At 52.6% G+C, this 16,136-nt stretch overlaps 1 protein-coding gene across 7 annotated transcripts in view; it reads left to right on the top strand.

The window, feature by feature from the left end:
- The window catches only part of NLRC5 (NLR family CARD domain containing 5), a 90,382-nt gene that overhangs the window by 52,104 nt on the left and 22,142 nt on the right, over positions 1 to 16,136 (top strand). For 6 of the 7 annotated variants that reach the window (XM_082366953.1, XM_082366954.1, XM_082366952.1 and 3 more), the window contains 11 exons: positions 255 to 323; positions 1,111 to 1,179; positions 1,906 to 1,989; positions 2,506 to 2,589; positions 4,113 to 4,202; positions 6,081 to 6,125; positions 7,071 to 7,160; positions 8,060 to 8,143; positions 10,750 to 10,833; positions 13,696 to 13,785; positions 13,974 to 14,036. In XM_082366953.1, coding sequence (XP_082223079.1) covers positions 255 to 323; positions 1,111 to 1,179; positions 1,906 to 1,989; positions 2,506 to 2,589; positions 4,113 to 4,202; positions 6,081 to 6,125; positions 7,071 to 7,160; positions 8,060 to 8,143; positions 10,750 to 10,833; positions 13,696 to 13,785; positions 13,974 to 14,036 — 852 coding nt within the window. Of the gene's footprint in view, positions 1 to 254; positions 324 to 1,110; positions 1,180 to 1,905; positions 1,990 to 2,505; positions 2,590 to 4,112; positions 4,203 to 6,080; positions 6,126 to 7,070; positions 7,161 to 8,059; positions 8,144 to 10,749; positions 10,834 to 11,723; positions 13,675 to 13,695; positions 13,786 to 13,973; positions 14,037 to 16,136 lie in introns of those variants that run through there. The other variant, XM_082366958.1, reaches the window with a different exon arrangement.

Here is a 16,136-nt window from a genome sequence, read left to right as displayed (position 1 = left end):
ATATAACATTCACTTGGAAAGGCGAGGTTAGGGATGTTCTGGACTCTGTGTCTGTCCCGACCTGGCAGTGGCCTCACCACACAGGGGTGAGTACCCTCAGGCGAGAGAAGACATCAGGGCAAAGTCAGAGGAAGCGCCGCAGCTAGAGGCAGGGGGATGGCACCTTAGAGGTCCCTGGAGGCCAGGCTAAAAATATGACGCAGCAGCAGCTGGGCCCCCCCGCAGCTGCCTCCTCTCTCCCCTCCTCTCTGCAGCCTGCTGCACAAAACTGTGGTCCTCAAGTTTGCCCCAGAGCCGGAGGAGCAGGAGGTGACCCAGAAAAGGTAGGGCCAGGACTGTCCCCTCCTTGACCACCACAGCTGGACAGTGTAACTCAACAGCCGGGGCCTTGACAAATTCACGAAGGCACAAGAAGCCAGCAGGCTTGGCTGGGGATGAAGCCCTGAGGGGAGGCTCAGAGGACAAACTGCCTCCCCATTTCCCAAGTGGTACCTGAAGAGGGCCCTGGGATGCCAGATGCAGACGGCAGACTGGGGCAGGGGTCGGGTAGCCAGAGAGCTACGCGTGGGAGATGGAGGCCCTTCAGCCTAAACCCAGAGGATAGCCTGGCCTGTAGCTCTGATTCTGGTCAGAACTTCTGGCTCCCTTTGGCACAAGGACCCTTTAGAGGGTGTTTGCCTCCACCAGGGTTCCTTCCTGGATTGCCCCAGGCCAGCACCTGAGCAGAGACTCAGCTCTTTGCTCCTCAGTGTGCACCTACAATCTCTTCTGTAGGGTCTGAGCTTTAGAAGACTCGCTTGCAGCTGAGGCTGACATCTTTGAAGGCACTGCTGGTGATGAGATTAATGATCCTAAGAGCCAAGGTTAACTGAGCACTTACTATGCACCAAGCAGCAAACTAAGGCAATTCACCTATGTTCTCCCAGTACCAGGCTAAGTGATTTGTCCCAGGTCACACAGCCAGGAAGCCGAGAAGCCCAGCTGGAACCAAGGTCTGACTGTCCCCAGGTCTCATATAGGGATTGAATGGTGGGAAGTGAGGCTAAGGCTGGAGTGTGAGGCAGTGGATGAGGTGTCTGCTCAGCATGGCCTTGGTGTGTGTCCCTCCAGGGCTGCGTTTCCTGACAGCCTTACCTTCCAGACGCCCTATGATCTGCCCCTGTGTGCCCCAAGGATCAGGTACCGTGATGGCCTGCAGGCCCCGAGCATGGTTCCCGCCTCCCCGCTTCCTGGGCACAGAGCCTGTCCCCGGGTCCCCAGTGCCAGGTGCTCCCCGGAGGACACGACCTGCTGTCATGTCCTGGTTTTCCTGCCTCCCGTCTCCCCTGCCCAGCCCACCCCAGAAGGGGCTCACATGGCAGACCCCCAGTCACCTTCCCTGCCCACGGTTCCCACCCCCCTTAGCTCCCCTGACCTCCAGTAGTTGAGGGCTTGTGGGAACTCTGGACAGAGAAAATGGGGAGCATGCGGCCCCTTCGTTCCCGATCCTGCGGCCTAGGCCTGGGGACTCAGCTCGGCCCCCCCCCCAGGGCTCCCATCACAACTCTTCCAGCCTCCTCTCTGATTCTGTGTCCATCTGAATCCCCCTCCCTGTCTGTCTGTCCTCCTCTGGCACTCAGTTTCCCTCTCAGTCTCTTTCTGTGTCTGTCTCCTTCCCTCCCTCTCTTATCTCGGTGTCTCTCCACCTTGGTCTCTCTCTGTGTCTCTGACTCTCTCTGGCTCTTCTCTGCCCATGTGACATCTCACGTGTGCTGTGTGTCGGTCCCTCTTTGCCTGTCCGGGTGCCCAATGCGTCCCAGTCCCCTTTCCACAAGCCTCTCTGCCTGTGTATCTGGGGGTGGGGGGCCGCGCTCGCCTCTGTTGAGCGGGGCAGGCGCTACAGGGCTGTGGTCCTACCCTCCCTAGGCTGACACACTGTGCCCTGCAAGCCCAGCACCTAGAGCACCTCTGCAAAGCACTGGGAGGAAGTTGCTGCCTCTGTCACCTCGAGTGAGTGGTTGCTGGAAGGCGGGTGGTGGGGCCCATTAGTGAGTAGGTGTTAGTGTGTTGCGTTTTGTTCTGTGTTTTAAGATTTAGGGTCATCTATTCTTTCCCCGCTGCAATCAGGAACCCCTTAGAGAACCTGGTGAAAGCTGTGACTCTTCCCCCTAAAATACAGGTTCCCCCATATTTGACACTCTCTGAAGCCCAAGCCTAACCCCTCAGGGGTCACAAACCTGAGGATAAGAACCCAAGGGGAGGGACTTCCCTGGGGGTCCAGTGGTTAAGACTCCATGCTTCCAATGCTGGGGGCGCGGGTTGGATCCCTGATAGGGGAACTAAGATCCCACATCCACATGCTGGGAGACCCCAGCTGACCCCGTGCCATGTGCTGAGATCCGGCCTGGCAGCCCAGGACCGTATCCCAGTTTCAGGAGAAGCTGAGTGACTGGGGTGGAGGGCGAGCTCCTGCTGTCTCCACCCTCCGCCCTCCGCTCACCTGTCCTCCGCCCTTGCCCCTCCCAGCTTATCAGGCAATGCTCTCGGGGACAAAGGTGCGGCCCTGCTGGCTCAGCTGCTTCCGGGGCTGGGCGCTCTGCAGTCCTTGAAGTGAGTAGCCCTGTGGGCAAAGCCTCTGAGGTTTGATCTCATCGGGATGAGAGGAGGTGTGTGGGAAGGGGGGGATGGAGATGACGGGGTGGGGGATATTCTGTGTCCCATCTCACTCCCTCCCGGGGTTATCGTAAAGGTTACATCAGACAATTCACGTCAGCCACCCGGGCCCGTCCCTGACGCGTGGCAAGTGCCCAGGACAGGGTAGTTACTACCGCGTTGCTCACTAATATAGATGCTGGTTTCTGTGACTCAACGATCCAGCTTCTGAGTTAGGCCTTCATTTCTCAAACCTGTCTCCCTGTCTCTGCGCAGGCTCTCTGGGAGGCCCAGGCAGGCAGGGCTGGGAAGTATTACCTGATTAATATAACAGCTGGCAGCCATTCTGGCCCTGGGGGGCGGGGAGGGGCCGTTTGATGGGGGGGGGGGGGGCCCTGGCCAGGTAGGCAGGGAGGGTTTGGACTAGAGAAGACACCCAGGAAGGGTGTCCGGGGAGACTTGAGAGCCCTGAGCACCTGGCAGAGAGGGGGGAGATGTTCGCTACGGGAGGGAGGCCCTGGAAGGAGGCCGTGAACCCCCAGACTTTGCCTGCAGCCAACCAGAGTTTCTAGGCCCTTAAAGGTCCCTGAGTTCCTGGCTCACATGCCCCCTCCTCCTCCTCCCTGGCTCTTCTGGGCCCAAGGGAGAGGCTTCCTGGCCTCAAGAACCTGGTCACAGACCCTAGGTTCCCAGTGTCCCTGGACAAATTACATCACCTTCTCTGAGCCCCTGGTTCCCAGTCAGTTAACACAGAAACTCTGGAGGCGGTGGCTATGGTTTTCGCTGTAACCAGTGCTGTGGCCTGTGGGCACTGCCTGCTCAGGCCGCCTTTCGCTGGGAAGCTGGGACCAGAGGAGGTTGCCTCTGTTCCCGTTCAGGGCCTGCGGGGGGTGGGGGTGGGGGAAGGCCTCGCTGCCATTGCAGGCAAATTTTATGCAAATTGGAGCTTTCGGGCAAATCCCCCGTGACCTTCTCAATACTGAGAATGCCTGGTGTGATCCCAGCCTGTGAGGTCTGCACTCGCCTGCCAGTCTCCCAGTGCCCGAGGAGTGCAGCGTTAAGTGGCAAATATAAACCACCAGGACAGACTGACCACGAAAGAAAGGGAAAGCTCTGTCCCTGCTCCTTGAACAAGAGGCCCCACATTTTCACTTTGCACTGGGCACTGCCCCTCCTTGATCAGGTGGGGAAACTGAGGCACATGTCTGGCTCATAGGCGGAGGGAACCACTGAGTTCCAATCTCAGCTCTGTCACCAACATGTCTCATAATCTTGGGCAAGACCTTGCTGCTCTCTGGACCTCAGTTTCCCCATCTGTGCAATGGGGAGTTGGCAGAGGTGCTCTGACCATCCGGGGTTCAGTGTGTTCCATCATCTGGAACAGGGAGGGACAGCCCTCCCCTGCCCTGTGCTCTGACCACAAAGAGGGTGTTTTTGAGTCCTGAGTGACCTCTGTCAGCATCGTCCCTCTGATTCTCCAGCCTCAGTGAGAACGGTTTGTCCCTGGATGCTGTGTTCAGTTTGACCCAGTGCTTCTCTACTCTGCCGTGGCTTTTGCACTTGGACTTCAGGTGAGCGTGTCCCTGGGACCCCACTCTGCCCTTCATCTGTCCCATTCACGATATAGCATCCTCAGGGCCCTGGTATGATACCAGGTCCAGTGAACATGCAATGCGTGTCTGTGAAATGAATGAATAGACGAATGAGTGAAATATAGCTCCAGGGACACTCAAATTTCTCCAGAGTCACCACGGGGCACAGTCCATCGACTCTCCCGTACTTACTCTCTGGATTGTTCTGGGGGACTTTTAAGGAAACTGGGAGCTCCCTGGTGGGAGCTTGAGTTCTCAGGGACCCGCCTGAATTGTGAGGTCTCTGGAGCTGATGAGAGTGTAGAAGGGAAGGCACCTAGCCAAGCGGCCCCGGGGAAGGCAAAGCAGATCATCCATGGTTTCAGGTGAAGTCCATCTATTCCTCCCCTCCCCCTTCCAAGAATGGTTGTTACGGTAGCAGACAGACCAGGTTCAAATACAGGCTTACCACTTACCTGCTGTGCCGCTTTGAGCAGGTCACTGCATCTCTTGATACCTCAGTTTCCTCATCTGTGAAGCAGGGGTAAGAACACTTCCTGAAAACCATAAACAAGACGAAAAGACAACCCTCAGAATGGGAGAAAATATTTGCAAACGAAGCAACTGACAAAGGATTAACCTCCAAAATTTACAAGCAGCTCAATATCAAAAAAACAAACAACCCAATCCAAAAATGGGCAGAAGACCTAAATAGACATTTCTCCAAAGAAGATATACAGATTGCCAACAAACGTATGAAAGAATGCTCAACATCACTAATTATTAGATAAATGCACATCAAAACTACAATGAGGTATCACCTCACACTGGTCAGAATGGCCATCATCAAAAAATCTACGAACAATAAGTGCTGGAGAGGGTGTGGAGAAAAGGGAACCCTCTTGCACTGTTGGTGGCAATGTAAATTGATACAGCCACTATGGAGAACAGTATGGAAGTTCCTTAAAAAACTAAAAATAGAACTACCATATGACCCAGCAATCCCACTACTGGGCATATACCCTGAGAAAACCATAATTCAAAAAGAGTCCTGTACCACAATGTTCATTGCAGCTCTATTTACAATAGCCAGGACATGGAAGCAACCTAAGTGTCCATCGACAGATGAATGGATAAAGAAGATGTGGCACATATATACAATGGAATAGTACTCACCCATAAAAAGAAATGAAATTGAGTTATTTGTAGTGAGGTGGATGGACCTAGAGTCTGTCATACAGAGTGAAGTAAGTCAGAAAGAGAAAAACAAATACCGTATGCTAACACATATATATGGAATCTTAAAAAAAAAAAAAAGTCCTGAAGAGCCTAGGGGCAGGACAGGAATAAAGACGCAGATGTAGAGAATGGACTTGAGGACACGGGGACGGGGAAGGGTAAGCTGGGACAAAGTGAGAGAGTGGCATGGACATATACACACTACCAAATGTAAAACAGATAGCTAGTGGGAAGCAGCTGCATAGCACAGGGAGATCAGCTCGGTGCTTTGTGACCACCTAGAGGGGTGGGAGAGGAAGGGCGGGAGGGAGACGCAAGAGGGAGGAGATATGGGGATGCATGTATACATATAGCTGATTCACTTTGTTATACAGCGGGAACTAACACACCATTGTAAAGCAATTATACTCCAATAAGGATGTTAAAAAACAAAACACTTCCTTACCTCACAATTTTATTGTGAGAATCAAAGGAAATCATATCGGTGGTGTGCTTTGTATGTATATTTACTGTCCTATTTGCTGAGAAAACAGGCCACCATCCAGGTCTTCCTTGACCCAGCCTGTCTGGTCTCTTGCTGCTGCCTCGGAAGGGGGCCCTTGGCCCTTTCTCAGGCTGCCGCCTCCTCTCTGCCTGCAGCTCTGAGAGCCAACGCGTCATCCTGAGAGGTGATGGAAGAGACAGGTAAGGAGAGAAAGCTCTGAGGTTGGGGGGCCTCCCCTCTCTCTCTCTGGTCCCCATTTCCTATAGGTGCCCCCAACCCGCAGGCCCATGCTGACTGTTAGCCCAGGTCTGGCAGGCTGGAATTAATCACTTCTGTAACCCCCTCCCCCATATAAATTTGCAGTAATCAGCTGCTTTCAATCTTTTCTAAGGAGTGCACATGGGAGGGAGGGGCTGACGGGAGATGCTGCAGCAGAGCAGGTGTTAGGAGAGCGGATGTGTGGGGAGGGTAGAGGGGAGCCGCTGTGTTTCTGCCACTGAGGACCTTTGCAGCACTTTGCAGCGTCCTGACTTCATACGAATCCCTGCCCTTTCACACTCTGAGTATCACATTAGAGAAGCCAGGAACCGTTGGTGCTCTGAAAAAGTTTCCACATCTTTGCAGTAAACAAGTTATTTCTCCGCAGGTGTTCCCGGCTGCCCCCTAGTGGAGCCCGGCACCCTGGTCTCACATGGGCATAAAGCACAGGGCTCCTAAAGCGGGGCCAGCTGGGCAGAGTGCATTTCCAGCTAATGTGTTAGAGAAAAACACTGCCGTAGCAGGTGGGCTGCCTGAAGCCGGGGTGATATTGCTTGCCGAGCTAGGGTCTCCATTTCTGGGAACTCTCTGGGTTCTTGAAGCCAAAAGAATTGAGGCACAGAGAGGTGGATGATACCTACAGCAGTGGTCAGAAAGAGGAGGGCTCTGTCCTAGCTCCCCTCGACCTGCTCAGGTGCTGCCCACCCGGACGGGTATAAGCTGCTGGCGTCCTCACTCTGGCTTCCCTTCCCTGGGCCTCAGTTGCCCCATCCGTACAGGGAGGGGCTTGACTGTCCCGAGGGCCCCTTCCAGCCCCGACTAATGAGTCTAGTCTTCCAATGTGGATGCTTTGAACTTTCCTTTCAAAATGATTTCCCCACTCCTAGGGATCTGCTGGCTGCTGGATCTTTGCCAGGGTTCCAAGCTGGAGTCCAGTTCTTGGGGTTCGGTCAGCGCCTCATCTCCAGGAGCTTCTGGTACCATCTTACCCACTTCTCGTTTAGGGGTAACCACAATGGGGTAAGGGGTGAGGGAGTGGAGAGCCTGGGGGTTGGGAGAGAGGGGAAAGAGAGTTTGAGAGAAGGGGGAAGAAAGACGGGCAAGTGTGAGGGCTGGTGACGGGGCTGCTGGCTCCAGCGTTCCCTGTAGAGAAGATTCTGTATTGTTTTCTCCGAAGACTTCCCAGCTCTGCCATGAGGGGCTGCGAGACCCTGGCTGGGCTCCTCCCCTCTCTGGGGCTTGATTTCCTCACCTAAGAAGAGAGACACGTTAGCTGGGGCCTGAACAGGGTTCTCTGGGGACGGCGTGGGCGGGATCCCAGGCAGGCGGGACAGCTCGTGCAGAGGCCCAGGGGAGTGAAGCCTTGGCTCTGGGGAAGCATTTCTGTGTGGCTAGAGCTTATTATACGGGGAGAGTGGAGGCGAGTGAAGACATGGGAAAGGCGTTTTGCTTTTAGCCTAAGGATAATGGGGAGCCACAGAGGGTTTTCAGCACAGGAGAGGCTGGCCAGAGTTGTATTTGTTAAAGATAAGACGCTGGCAGGGTGGAGGATTGCAGGGTAGCAAGAGGGGGAGCCCAGGGGGTGTTCAAGTGGCCCAGGCGGGTGACAGCGATGGCCTGGATGTAGGCAGGGGCAGTGGGGAGGACTTGGGACTGGACGAGGGCAGCTGGGCCCTCAGGGGGCCTTGACTGTTTCTGTCGGAGCAGGGGGACTGGGGGCTGTGAGGGGTGGAGAGTGTGCCCTGTTGGCACTGCAGGGGCTGGCGGCCTGCAGGTTGGGAAGGGGAGTTGTTGGGAGAAGCGGAGAGCCCTTGGGGCTGGACACGGACCCTGAGCCCTCCCTGACCCCCTCGCCCTGCCCGCTGCCCCTTTTCAGCCTCAGGGAATGTCAGCTGGAGCCCCTGAGCCTCTCCCGCCTCTGTGAGACTCTGGAGAAGTGCCCGGGGCTTCTGGAAGTCAAGTAAGTACGGAAGACACAGCCCCAGGGGCACAACGTGGGCACCTGCCCGGTGACCTGGGGTGGGGTGTCCTGGTTAGAGACCAGGTGGGTCCCTCCTGGTCCCTTCCTGCCAGACCCCGTAGCCCTACCCCATGGGAGTTCCCTAACCCATTGGTGGAAGGCTCCTTGCCTCCCAATGGCCCCAGCTTCAGGCACCTCGTCCCTCCCACTGAGAGAGGCCGTGCCGGGCCCGGGGCTTCATCTCCCCATCGGCTCAACTCAGGACACCTGGGAGCCCCAGTCTGCCCCCCTCCACCTCTGGAGCCCCACCCTGGCATCCAGCTGGGCCTGTCTCTGTGGCTGGAGCCTGTCATTCTGAAGGCTCCTCCTCAGGGCATCCCCCAGCCCGGCTTACCAGCTCACCCCAGAACACCTGGGTCTGTGACCGGAGACTGGGCTTAGAATCAGGAGTCCTGGCTCAGCCTCCAACAAGCTGGGTAACTTTGGGCAAATGGCTTTAACCGCTCAGGCCTCAGCTTTGTCATCTGCAAAGTGGTTGGTCAGACTTTCCTTCCCTCATCATTGTTGTAATTTTTTTTTTTTATAGGGTTGATTTTTATTTATTTATTTATTTATTTATTTATTTATTTATTTATTTATTTATTGGCTGTATTGGGTCTTCGTTTCTGTGCGAGGGCTTTCTCTAGTTGCGGCAAGTGGGGGCCACTCCTCATCACAGTGCGCGGGCCTCTCACTATCGTGGCCTCTCTTGTTGCGGAGCACAGGCTCCAGACGCGCAGGCTCAGTAGTTGTGGCTCACGGGCCCAGTTGCTCCGCGGCATGTGGGATCTTCCCAGACCAGGGCTCGAACCCTTGTCCCCTGCATTGGCAGGCAGATTCTCAACCACTGTGCCACCAGGGAAGCCCTATTGTTGTAATTTTATTACAATAATTACCTTAAAATAAAGAAACCCAAGACAAACCTCCCTCATCTAAATAACCCCGTCCCTCATCAACTCAGTGTTGTCATTTGTCCTGGTGACCTTCTCCATTTGCATATACAAGTTTTTTCCTGTTCGAAATCACAGGCCAGCTGCGTTCTGCGGTTTCACTTTACATCGCCCCATATGTGTTTTTCCATTTTGCTACAGGTTTTTTTTTTTTTTTTTTCTTGCTTTCTGGCTCCGGTCTCAAATGCCCTCTGGCCCTTGCAACAAGCTCATTATCCATGTTGACACCTGGGGTGTGTCCTTCCATACCTCTCTCCATGTTCAAACACTTATGGATACCGAGGAAGGGGGTTTTGATGTTAACAGATACAGGATCTTAACAAGATTTGCAGTGAACTTTTGTCTCATAACAGAACATTGTGGCTTTCCTGGAATATCAAGATGTGTGGAACCAATGAATTTTCAAATAAACCATTTATTTTAGAATAGTTTAAGGCTTGCGTTACAGAAAAGTTGCAAAACTAGTGCAGAGAGTTCCCCCCACACTTGCCCCTGGTTGTTAGTATCACTCATCACCATGGTACGTGATGTGTACATTTTGGCATTCCAAAGGCCCAAATAAAGGTAAAGGTTCTGTTGCTTAAAAAAACAAGCAAAAACAGTGTGTAAACCCCACATTGACCCCAAGCAGAGGCCGTAGCACTGTGTGTATTTGGGGTCCAGTGGAAAGCCACTGGTGTTTGTGGTCAGACCACCCCTCAGTGAACGCCTCTGCTCTGCCTGTGCTCAGAGCCCCAGGCCCAGTCCCGGGACAGAGCAGGTAGAGCTGAGCCTACAGCCTGGGCCCTGGCAGAGGCTCCTCGCTTCCAGTTCCAGAACCACAGGTGGCCCCTTCTACTGTTCCCCCCAAGGTGAAGCTGGGTCCCCCTTCAGCCAGACAGTAATGCGATGGAGATGGGCCAGGCTCCTGGCAGCCCCAGTGAGGGGAAACGGCAGCCTGCAGGGGACAAAGAAACAGGGACAGAGAGAAGGGGCAGCAAAAGGGGAGAAGGCAGAAGGAAAATACAGTCCAAACGCCTCTGGGGGTCAGGAAGTGGCTCCAGACTCCCAGGGAGGGCTGTATATAAACCCCAAGGTGCTTAGAAACTCTGGTTGACCCAGTCCTCCAGCCAGAGCAGAGACCAAAGGATGGGTATCAGGAGTTTCTCCTAAGTGGACTGGCTTCTGATGAATTCTCGGGTCAGGGACCCGAGCTACCCTGCATCTCTCCTTTGCTGACCTGTTATGTGCCTGAATTGCCACCATTATGTTCACTACTTTGGGTTAAGGCGGCATTCTCTTCTTAACAGGTGTGTTCTGCAGGGTACCAGTGTTCATGGCCCTCAAAATGATAATCGTACTAGTCCATGCCTTTTGGGGGAAAAGTGTCTACTATAGCCCCTTAGAAATTCACAATGCACAAGGGCAGATTAAAGGCTCTGAGAAGTCCTGCAGCAAAGAAAACTAATGGGGCTTAACCCAGCATTTTCCAAGCATATATGACCTTCCTTTTCCTCCAGCCTCAATGATAACTCAAGGATCCAGTGTTCAGAGGGGGTGTTTTGGGCAATCCTGGCTTAGGACCCATCTAGCTTTTCCCAAGATTTCCCCACCTCATTCAGATGCTTTGTTTCACAGATTGTCCTGCAATGTCCTGAGTGACCAGAGCCTGGAGACCCTGCTGCACCACCTACCCCGGCTCCCTGAGCTAAGGCTGCTGCAGTAAGACTGGTTTCCCCATTTCACTGTGCAGGGCTGAGGCTCTTGCATTGCAAAGCCATCCCCTTCTGCCCCCTCCCCGCTTCTCTTGGGCTGTTTCATCATTTTACCTGGCACAACTGGGAGCTCAAGTCTGCTTCCAACTCTTCCCTAATACCTTATCAACCTCAGGGGGGAGTTATTTGACCCCTCTAAGCCTCAGTTGCCTCATCTGACAAATGGGACTAATATTCTTCAACCCTTCCCCCAGGGTTGGGATTCAAACAAGATAGTTGCTCTAAAAGCACCTTGAAGAATCGAAGGCCTGTGACAAATGGGCCATCATACTTCTCTCCACCCACAGAAAGGTCACCTACTCCTATAAAGAGACTTTATAGTTGTAGGTCATGTATATATCACACACCAGTTTTTTTTTTCAATTTATGTATTTTATTTTTTTTAATTTATTTTTGGCTGCATTGGGTCTTCGCTGCTGGGCTTTCTCTAGTTGCGGCGAGCGGGGACTGCTCTTCATTGGGGTGCACGGGCTTCTCATTGCGGTGGCTTCCCTCGTTGCGGAGCATAGGCTCTAGGCACGCGGGCTTCAGTAGTCGTGGCTCGCAGGCTCTAGAGCACAGGCTCAGTAGTTGTGGAACACGGGATTAGTTGCTCCGCAGCATGTGGGACCTTCCCAGACCAGGGCTCGAACCCGTGTCCCCTGCATTGGCAGGCAGATTCTTAGCCACTGCGCCACTAGGGAAGTCCCCACACACCAGTTTTTAAAGGTCACCATCTAATTCTGTAAAAGGGGAATTTAAGCAGCATCCCCCAAAGTATTTAAAACTCTATTTTCTAATTTCAGCTCAGACTGGTTAGAATTTAAAAAGGATTTACTTTAAATATTTTTCCAACAGGGGGCAAGAGCAGCTACAGCTGATATGGAAAAATACAACAGAAAATTAAATCACACCATTAAAAACATCAGTATAAGTACTCCTGCTAAGGATCTCCGGGACACCTGAGACAGCTGACATCACATCCAGGATCTCACTTATCCCTGAGTCCTTTTGGGAGGGGAGGGAGGAGATGTGTGACTTCCCAGAGGTGGGCAAGTGTGGCAGAGCCCATGTCAAACTACAGCACCCACTGTGGTCCCAGCCTGACAGGAAAGGATGGATCAGGAAGGGTTCTTTTGGACACAGAAGCTGTGGGCTAACATGAATAGATAGGAAACCTCAGACCAGAGAGGGACTTCTCTATGCCCAAGTCACACAGCATCAGCCCCCAACTCCTCATCTATCTTTGGAATGAGGTAGCCAGCCTGATCCTCACCAGTGCTTAAGCTTTGTATTGGGTTGGCCAAAAAATTCATTTGGGTTTTTCTGTAGTATCTTACTGAAAAACCCAAACAAACTTTTTGGCCAACCCAGTATTATTCAGTCCATACTGTTTGTGCACTGCTGTGGACCAGGCACTGCTTGGGGTGCTGGAGACACAGCTGAGAGAGAGAAAAAAAAAAGACGAGGTCCTTATCTTCTTGGAGCTTACCTTGTAGTAGAGGGAGCTGGTCAACAAGCAAAGTGAAAGCAAATAAGATGAATTCAGAGAGTGATAAAGTATTTTTCTAGAGAATGTGGTAAAGAGTGATTGTGGAGGTGATTTAGACAATGGCGGGGGTGGTCAGGGAACGCCTCCGAGGAGGGACGCTGGGGTGCTACCTGAAGGAAGAGAGGGAGCCAGCCTTTTGAAAAGCAGGGAACAGCATTCCAAGGAGGTGGAACAGCATGCATGAGGCCCTGAAGCAGGACTGAACTCAATGGGCTCAAGGAACAGGCGGAAGGCCAGTGTGGCCAGAGCACAGTGTCCGGCGGAGTTGTAGGAGAGAAGGTAGAGAAATGAACCTGGGCCGGGTCACACAGGGCCTGGTAGCTGTGGGGAGGAGTTTGGGATTTTGCCCAAGGCAGAGGAAAGATTTGTGTTTTCAAAAGCTTAGTCTGGCTGCTGGGTAGAGAAGGGACCCAGGACAAGCGTGGAAGTAAGAGCAGGGAGGGGGCTGTACAGCCAGGGTAAGAGATGGTGGGGGCTGGGAATTGGTGAGGAGAGAGGGAAGTAGGTAGATTCAGGGTGGATCTTGGGGGTGTAACTAACAAGACAAGCTGATGGAGGGTTTATGGAGCGAGGGACATGGAGACACCAAGGATGCCTCCAAGGGCAAGATGGAAGCATCTCACTTTCTCGAAGGCAGTGGTTCACAGCTGGGGGGTGATTTTGCCCTTCAGGAGACATTTGGCAATGGAGACATTTTTGTTGTCATGATGGCAGAGGGGGTGGGAGGTCATGCTACTGCTGGCATCTAGTGAGTAGAGGTCTGGGATGCTGTTAAACTTCCTACAGGACAGCCCCCAAATCCAAAGAATTATCTCTGTAATGCTGAGCTTGAGAAACTCTAAGGACCTAAAGCTTCCCGCTCCTTGTCAGCAAGGACTCACTTATGAGTGCTTGGGATAAAAACAATATAATAATAACAACAAGCGTGGGTATCATGCTAGGCAGTGCACAAGCTTGATATGATTCAGTCCTCATGACACCCTAGAGGAAGGTGTGTAAGTAGTTCTGTTTTTCAGGTAAGGAAACTGAGGTTCAGAGAGGTTAAGTCACTTATCCAAGGACACACAGCCAGTAAGCAGAACTAGGACTCAAACCTCAGTCCACTTGACCTCAAGCTCCTATTTTTCCCTCCTGAGTTCCTGTCTCCTTCCTTAATGCCTGGCTGACCCACCAGCCCCCCATCCTTTTCATTTGCCTCCAGCCTGTCCAGGTTTCTTGCCCACTGATCTTGCTTGGTTCCAACTTGCTCACATAGGGCCCCGCCCCTTTCCTTCTCAGGCTGACCCAGATGGAACTGTCCCCGAGGAGCCCCCTCCTGCTGGCTGACATCTTCAGCCTGTGCCCGCGGGTTCAGAAGGTGGATCTCAGGTGAGCGTTGCCCTGGGACAACCGGAACCTAGGAGGGTGGTGCCTGGAGTCTGCTGGATGTGAGGGGCTAGGATGGAGATAGTGGGACCCAAGTCAGAGACTCAGCTGCTGGAGGAAGGGGGCCTGCCCCCGGGGGGCATGTTGAGGCTGTGGTCAAGGGTGGCTGACGCAGGTGCTGTCTGCTCCAGGTCCCTGCATCACGCGACCCTGCACTTCAGGTCTAGTGAGGAGCAGGAAGGCGGGTGCTGTGGGTAAGTCCCCCGGAACCGTGCCCGAGCAGCCAGTGGGGATTGAGGACAAGCAGACTTGCCTCCTGCATGTCCAGAGCAGAGGACAGACTGAGAGGGTCGGGCTCCGTCATGGGCAAACAAGGAGTCCACAGCAGATTGGATTAGAGCTCAGGGGCCTGGTCTGAGGAAAAGGACTCCACAACCTGCCCCCCAAGCTTTAAATCCCCACCCCACAAGGGCCTGGCACCTTGGGCAAGTTCCTTAACCTCTCCGATCCGCAGCTTCCGCGGCTGGAGAAGGGAAACGCTATATTGCAGGCCGCTGGCAAAGAGGAATTGAGGCAATGTGTAAAGCACGAGAGGCACTCACAGATATGAGTGTCCCCCTGCGCCACACCGCTGACTCTTGGACCAGTGCTCTGTGGTTGCCATGGTGAGAGGGGAGCCAGCATTGCACAGGATAATGGGGCCAGAGAATAACCTCTAAGTACAGAGATGACATTTCTGGTAGCTATTTGATGCCACTGGCTCACCGAGTGATCTTGGACCAGACCCTTCTCTCTGCGTCTCAGCCTCCTCAGCTGCGAAATAACAATAAATAAAGAGCTGATGTTTGCTGAGCATCTGTAGGGCACCATTCTAAGAGCCTCATGCAGATGACGTCCTATAAGCCTGGACAGCTGTGGTCATGCAGCAGGAAGGGGTACAGCTGGGACTTGAATCCAGGGAGTCTTATAGCACTTCTGGCCCAGGGGCAGGCAAACATTTTCTGTAAAGGGTTAGACTGTAAATATTTGGGGTTTTCCAGGCCACAGGGTCTCTATCACAGCTATTCAACCCTGCCGTTTTAGCCTGAAAGCAACACAGACAATGTGTAAACGAAGGCGTGTGTCTGTGTGCCAGTAAAACTGGAGTTATGGACACTGAGACTTGAATTTCATGTAATGTTTATGTGTCATGAAATGTTACTCTCCTTTTGATTTTTTTCTCAACTGTTTGAAAATGGAAAGACTATTCTTAGTGTGCAGGTCTTATAAAGCAGGCGGTCTTGGGCTGTAGACTTTCCAATTCCTGTCTTAACCCAACACTATCGTGACTTCTAGAATACCTTCATAGTTTCCAAGTCTGTGATTTCCAAAATGTAGGAAAAGACCAGGATGGGATGATATTTAGGAGGTTGGGCCGACAGTAGAGTACTTCCGCTTCATTGAATTCCTCCCTTTTCAATTTTCTGATTAAGGCCAAGAGGAAGCCTCAGTTGGGTGCTAGCGTGTCTATAACACCTCTTAACGTTTGCTAAGCTCCCTTTTAAATAAAGAGAGAGCTCTCAGCAGGTGCCAATGTCTGGCTTGAATTTAATGATGATATTTTGCTCTCATTTCCTGTATCCTTATGCTTATGCAATGCCAGTTTTCCATTGGAGTGAGTGATACAGGGTTTCCTTTTCCAATAAATGCATTAAATAAAAAGAATGAGCTGATTTAAAAATAGGAAGTAAACAGTAGTGTAATAGGGAATTTAGGACTATGGAAAAAATCATGAAGGAGAGTAACAGTGATAAAAATTTGAGATACTGGTTTTAGGTACTTTCTCATTTTAAGATTTTTTTTTTTTTAAGTTGCTGGCTGGCTATAAGCTGTTCATTTACCTTATCATGTAGTCTCGGTGTAGGCCTCTCAAAGACACTATTACTTTTGATTCCAGCATCAATAACCCTCTGCAGGAGCAGACCTCACCCTTAGTCTCCTCCCCTCCACCCTCATGTCTGTCCATTAAAGTGACCCCCAAGAGCTGTAGTTCACCTTGAATCAGAATCAGTCTGGAGAGCCTTGTTCCTAGAGCTTTTAATTCAGCGCGTTTGGGTTGCGTTCCCAGAATATGCCTCTTACCAAGTTCCCAAGGGATGCTGGTGGGGCTGGTCGGGGACCACACTTTGAGAACCACCTCCCCAGAGGGAGACTGTTGGTGGGATCTGCTGTGGAGGGAGGTGGGAGTGGTGGATGCTGGATGTTTCCAGAGAATCCAAGCTTGGGTGAGGCCCCGCTGAAACTCAGAGGCCACACCCAGGACTAGCCAGGGCAGAGGGTCTGAGTGGCCCCATCCCCGGTTTGCACCCCTTCCT

This window comes from Balaenoptera borealis (assembly GCF_965194805.1).
Source record: "Balaenoptera borealis genome assembly, chromosome: 19".
Taxonomy (NCBI): Eukaryota; Metazoa; Chordata; class Mammalia; order Artiodactyla; family Balaenopteridae; genus Balaenoptera; species Balaenoptera borealis.
This window is presented reverse-complemented; position numbering and strand designations above follow the sequence as displayed.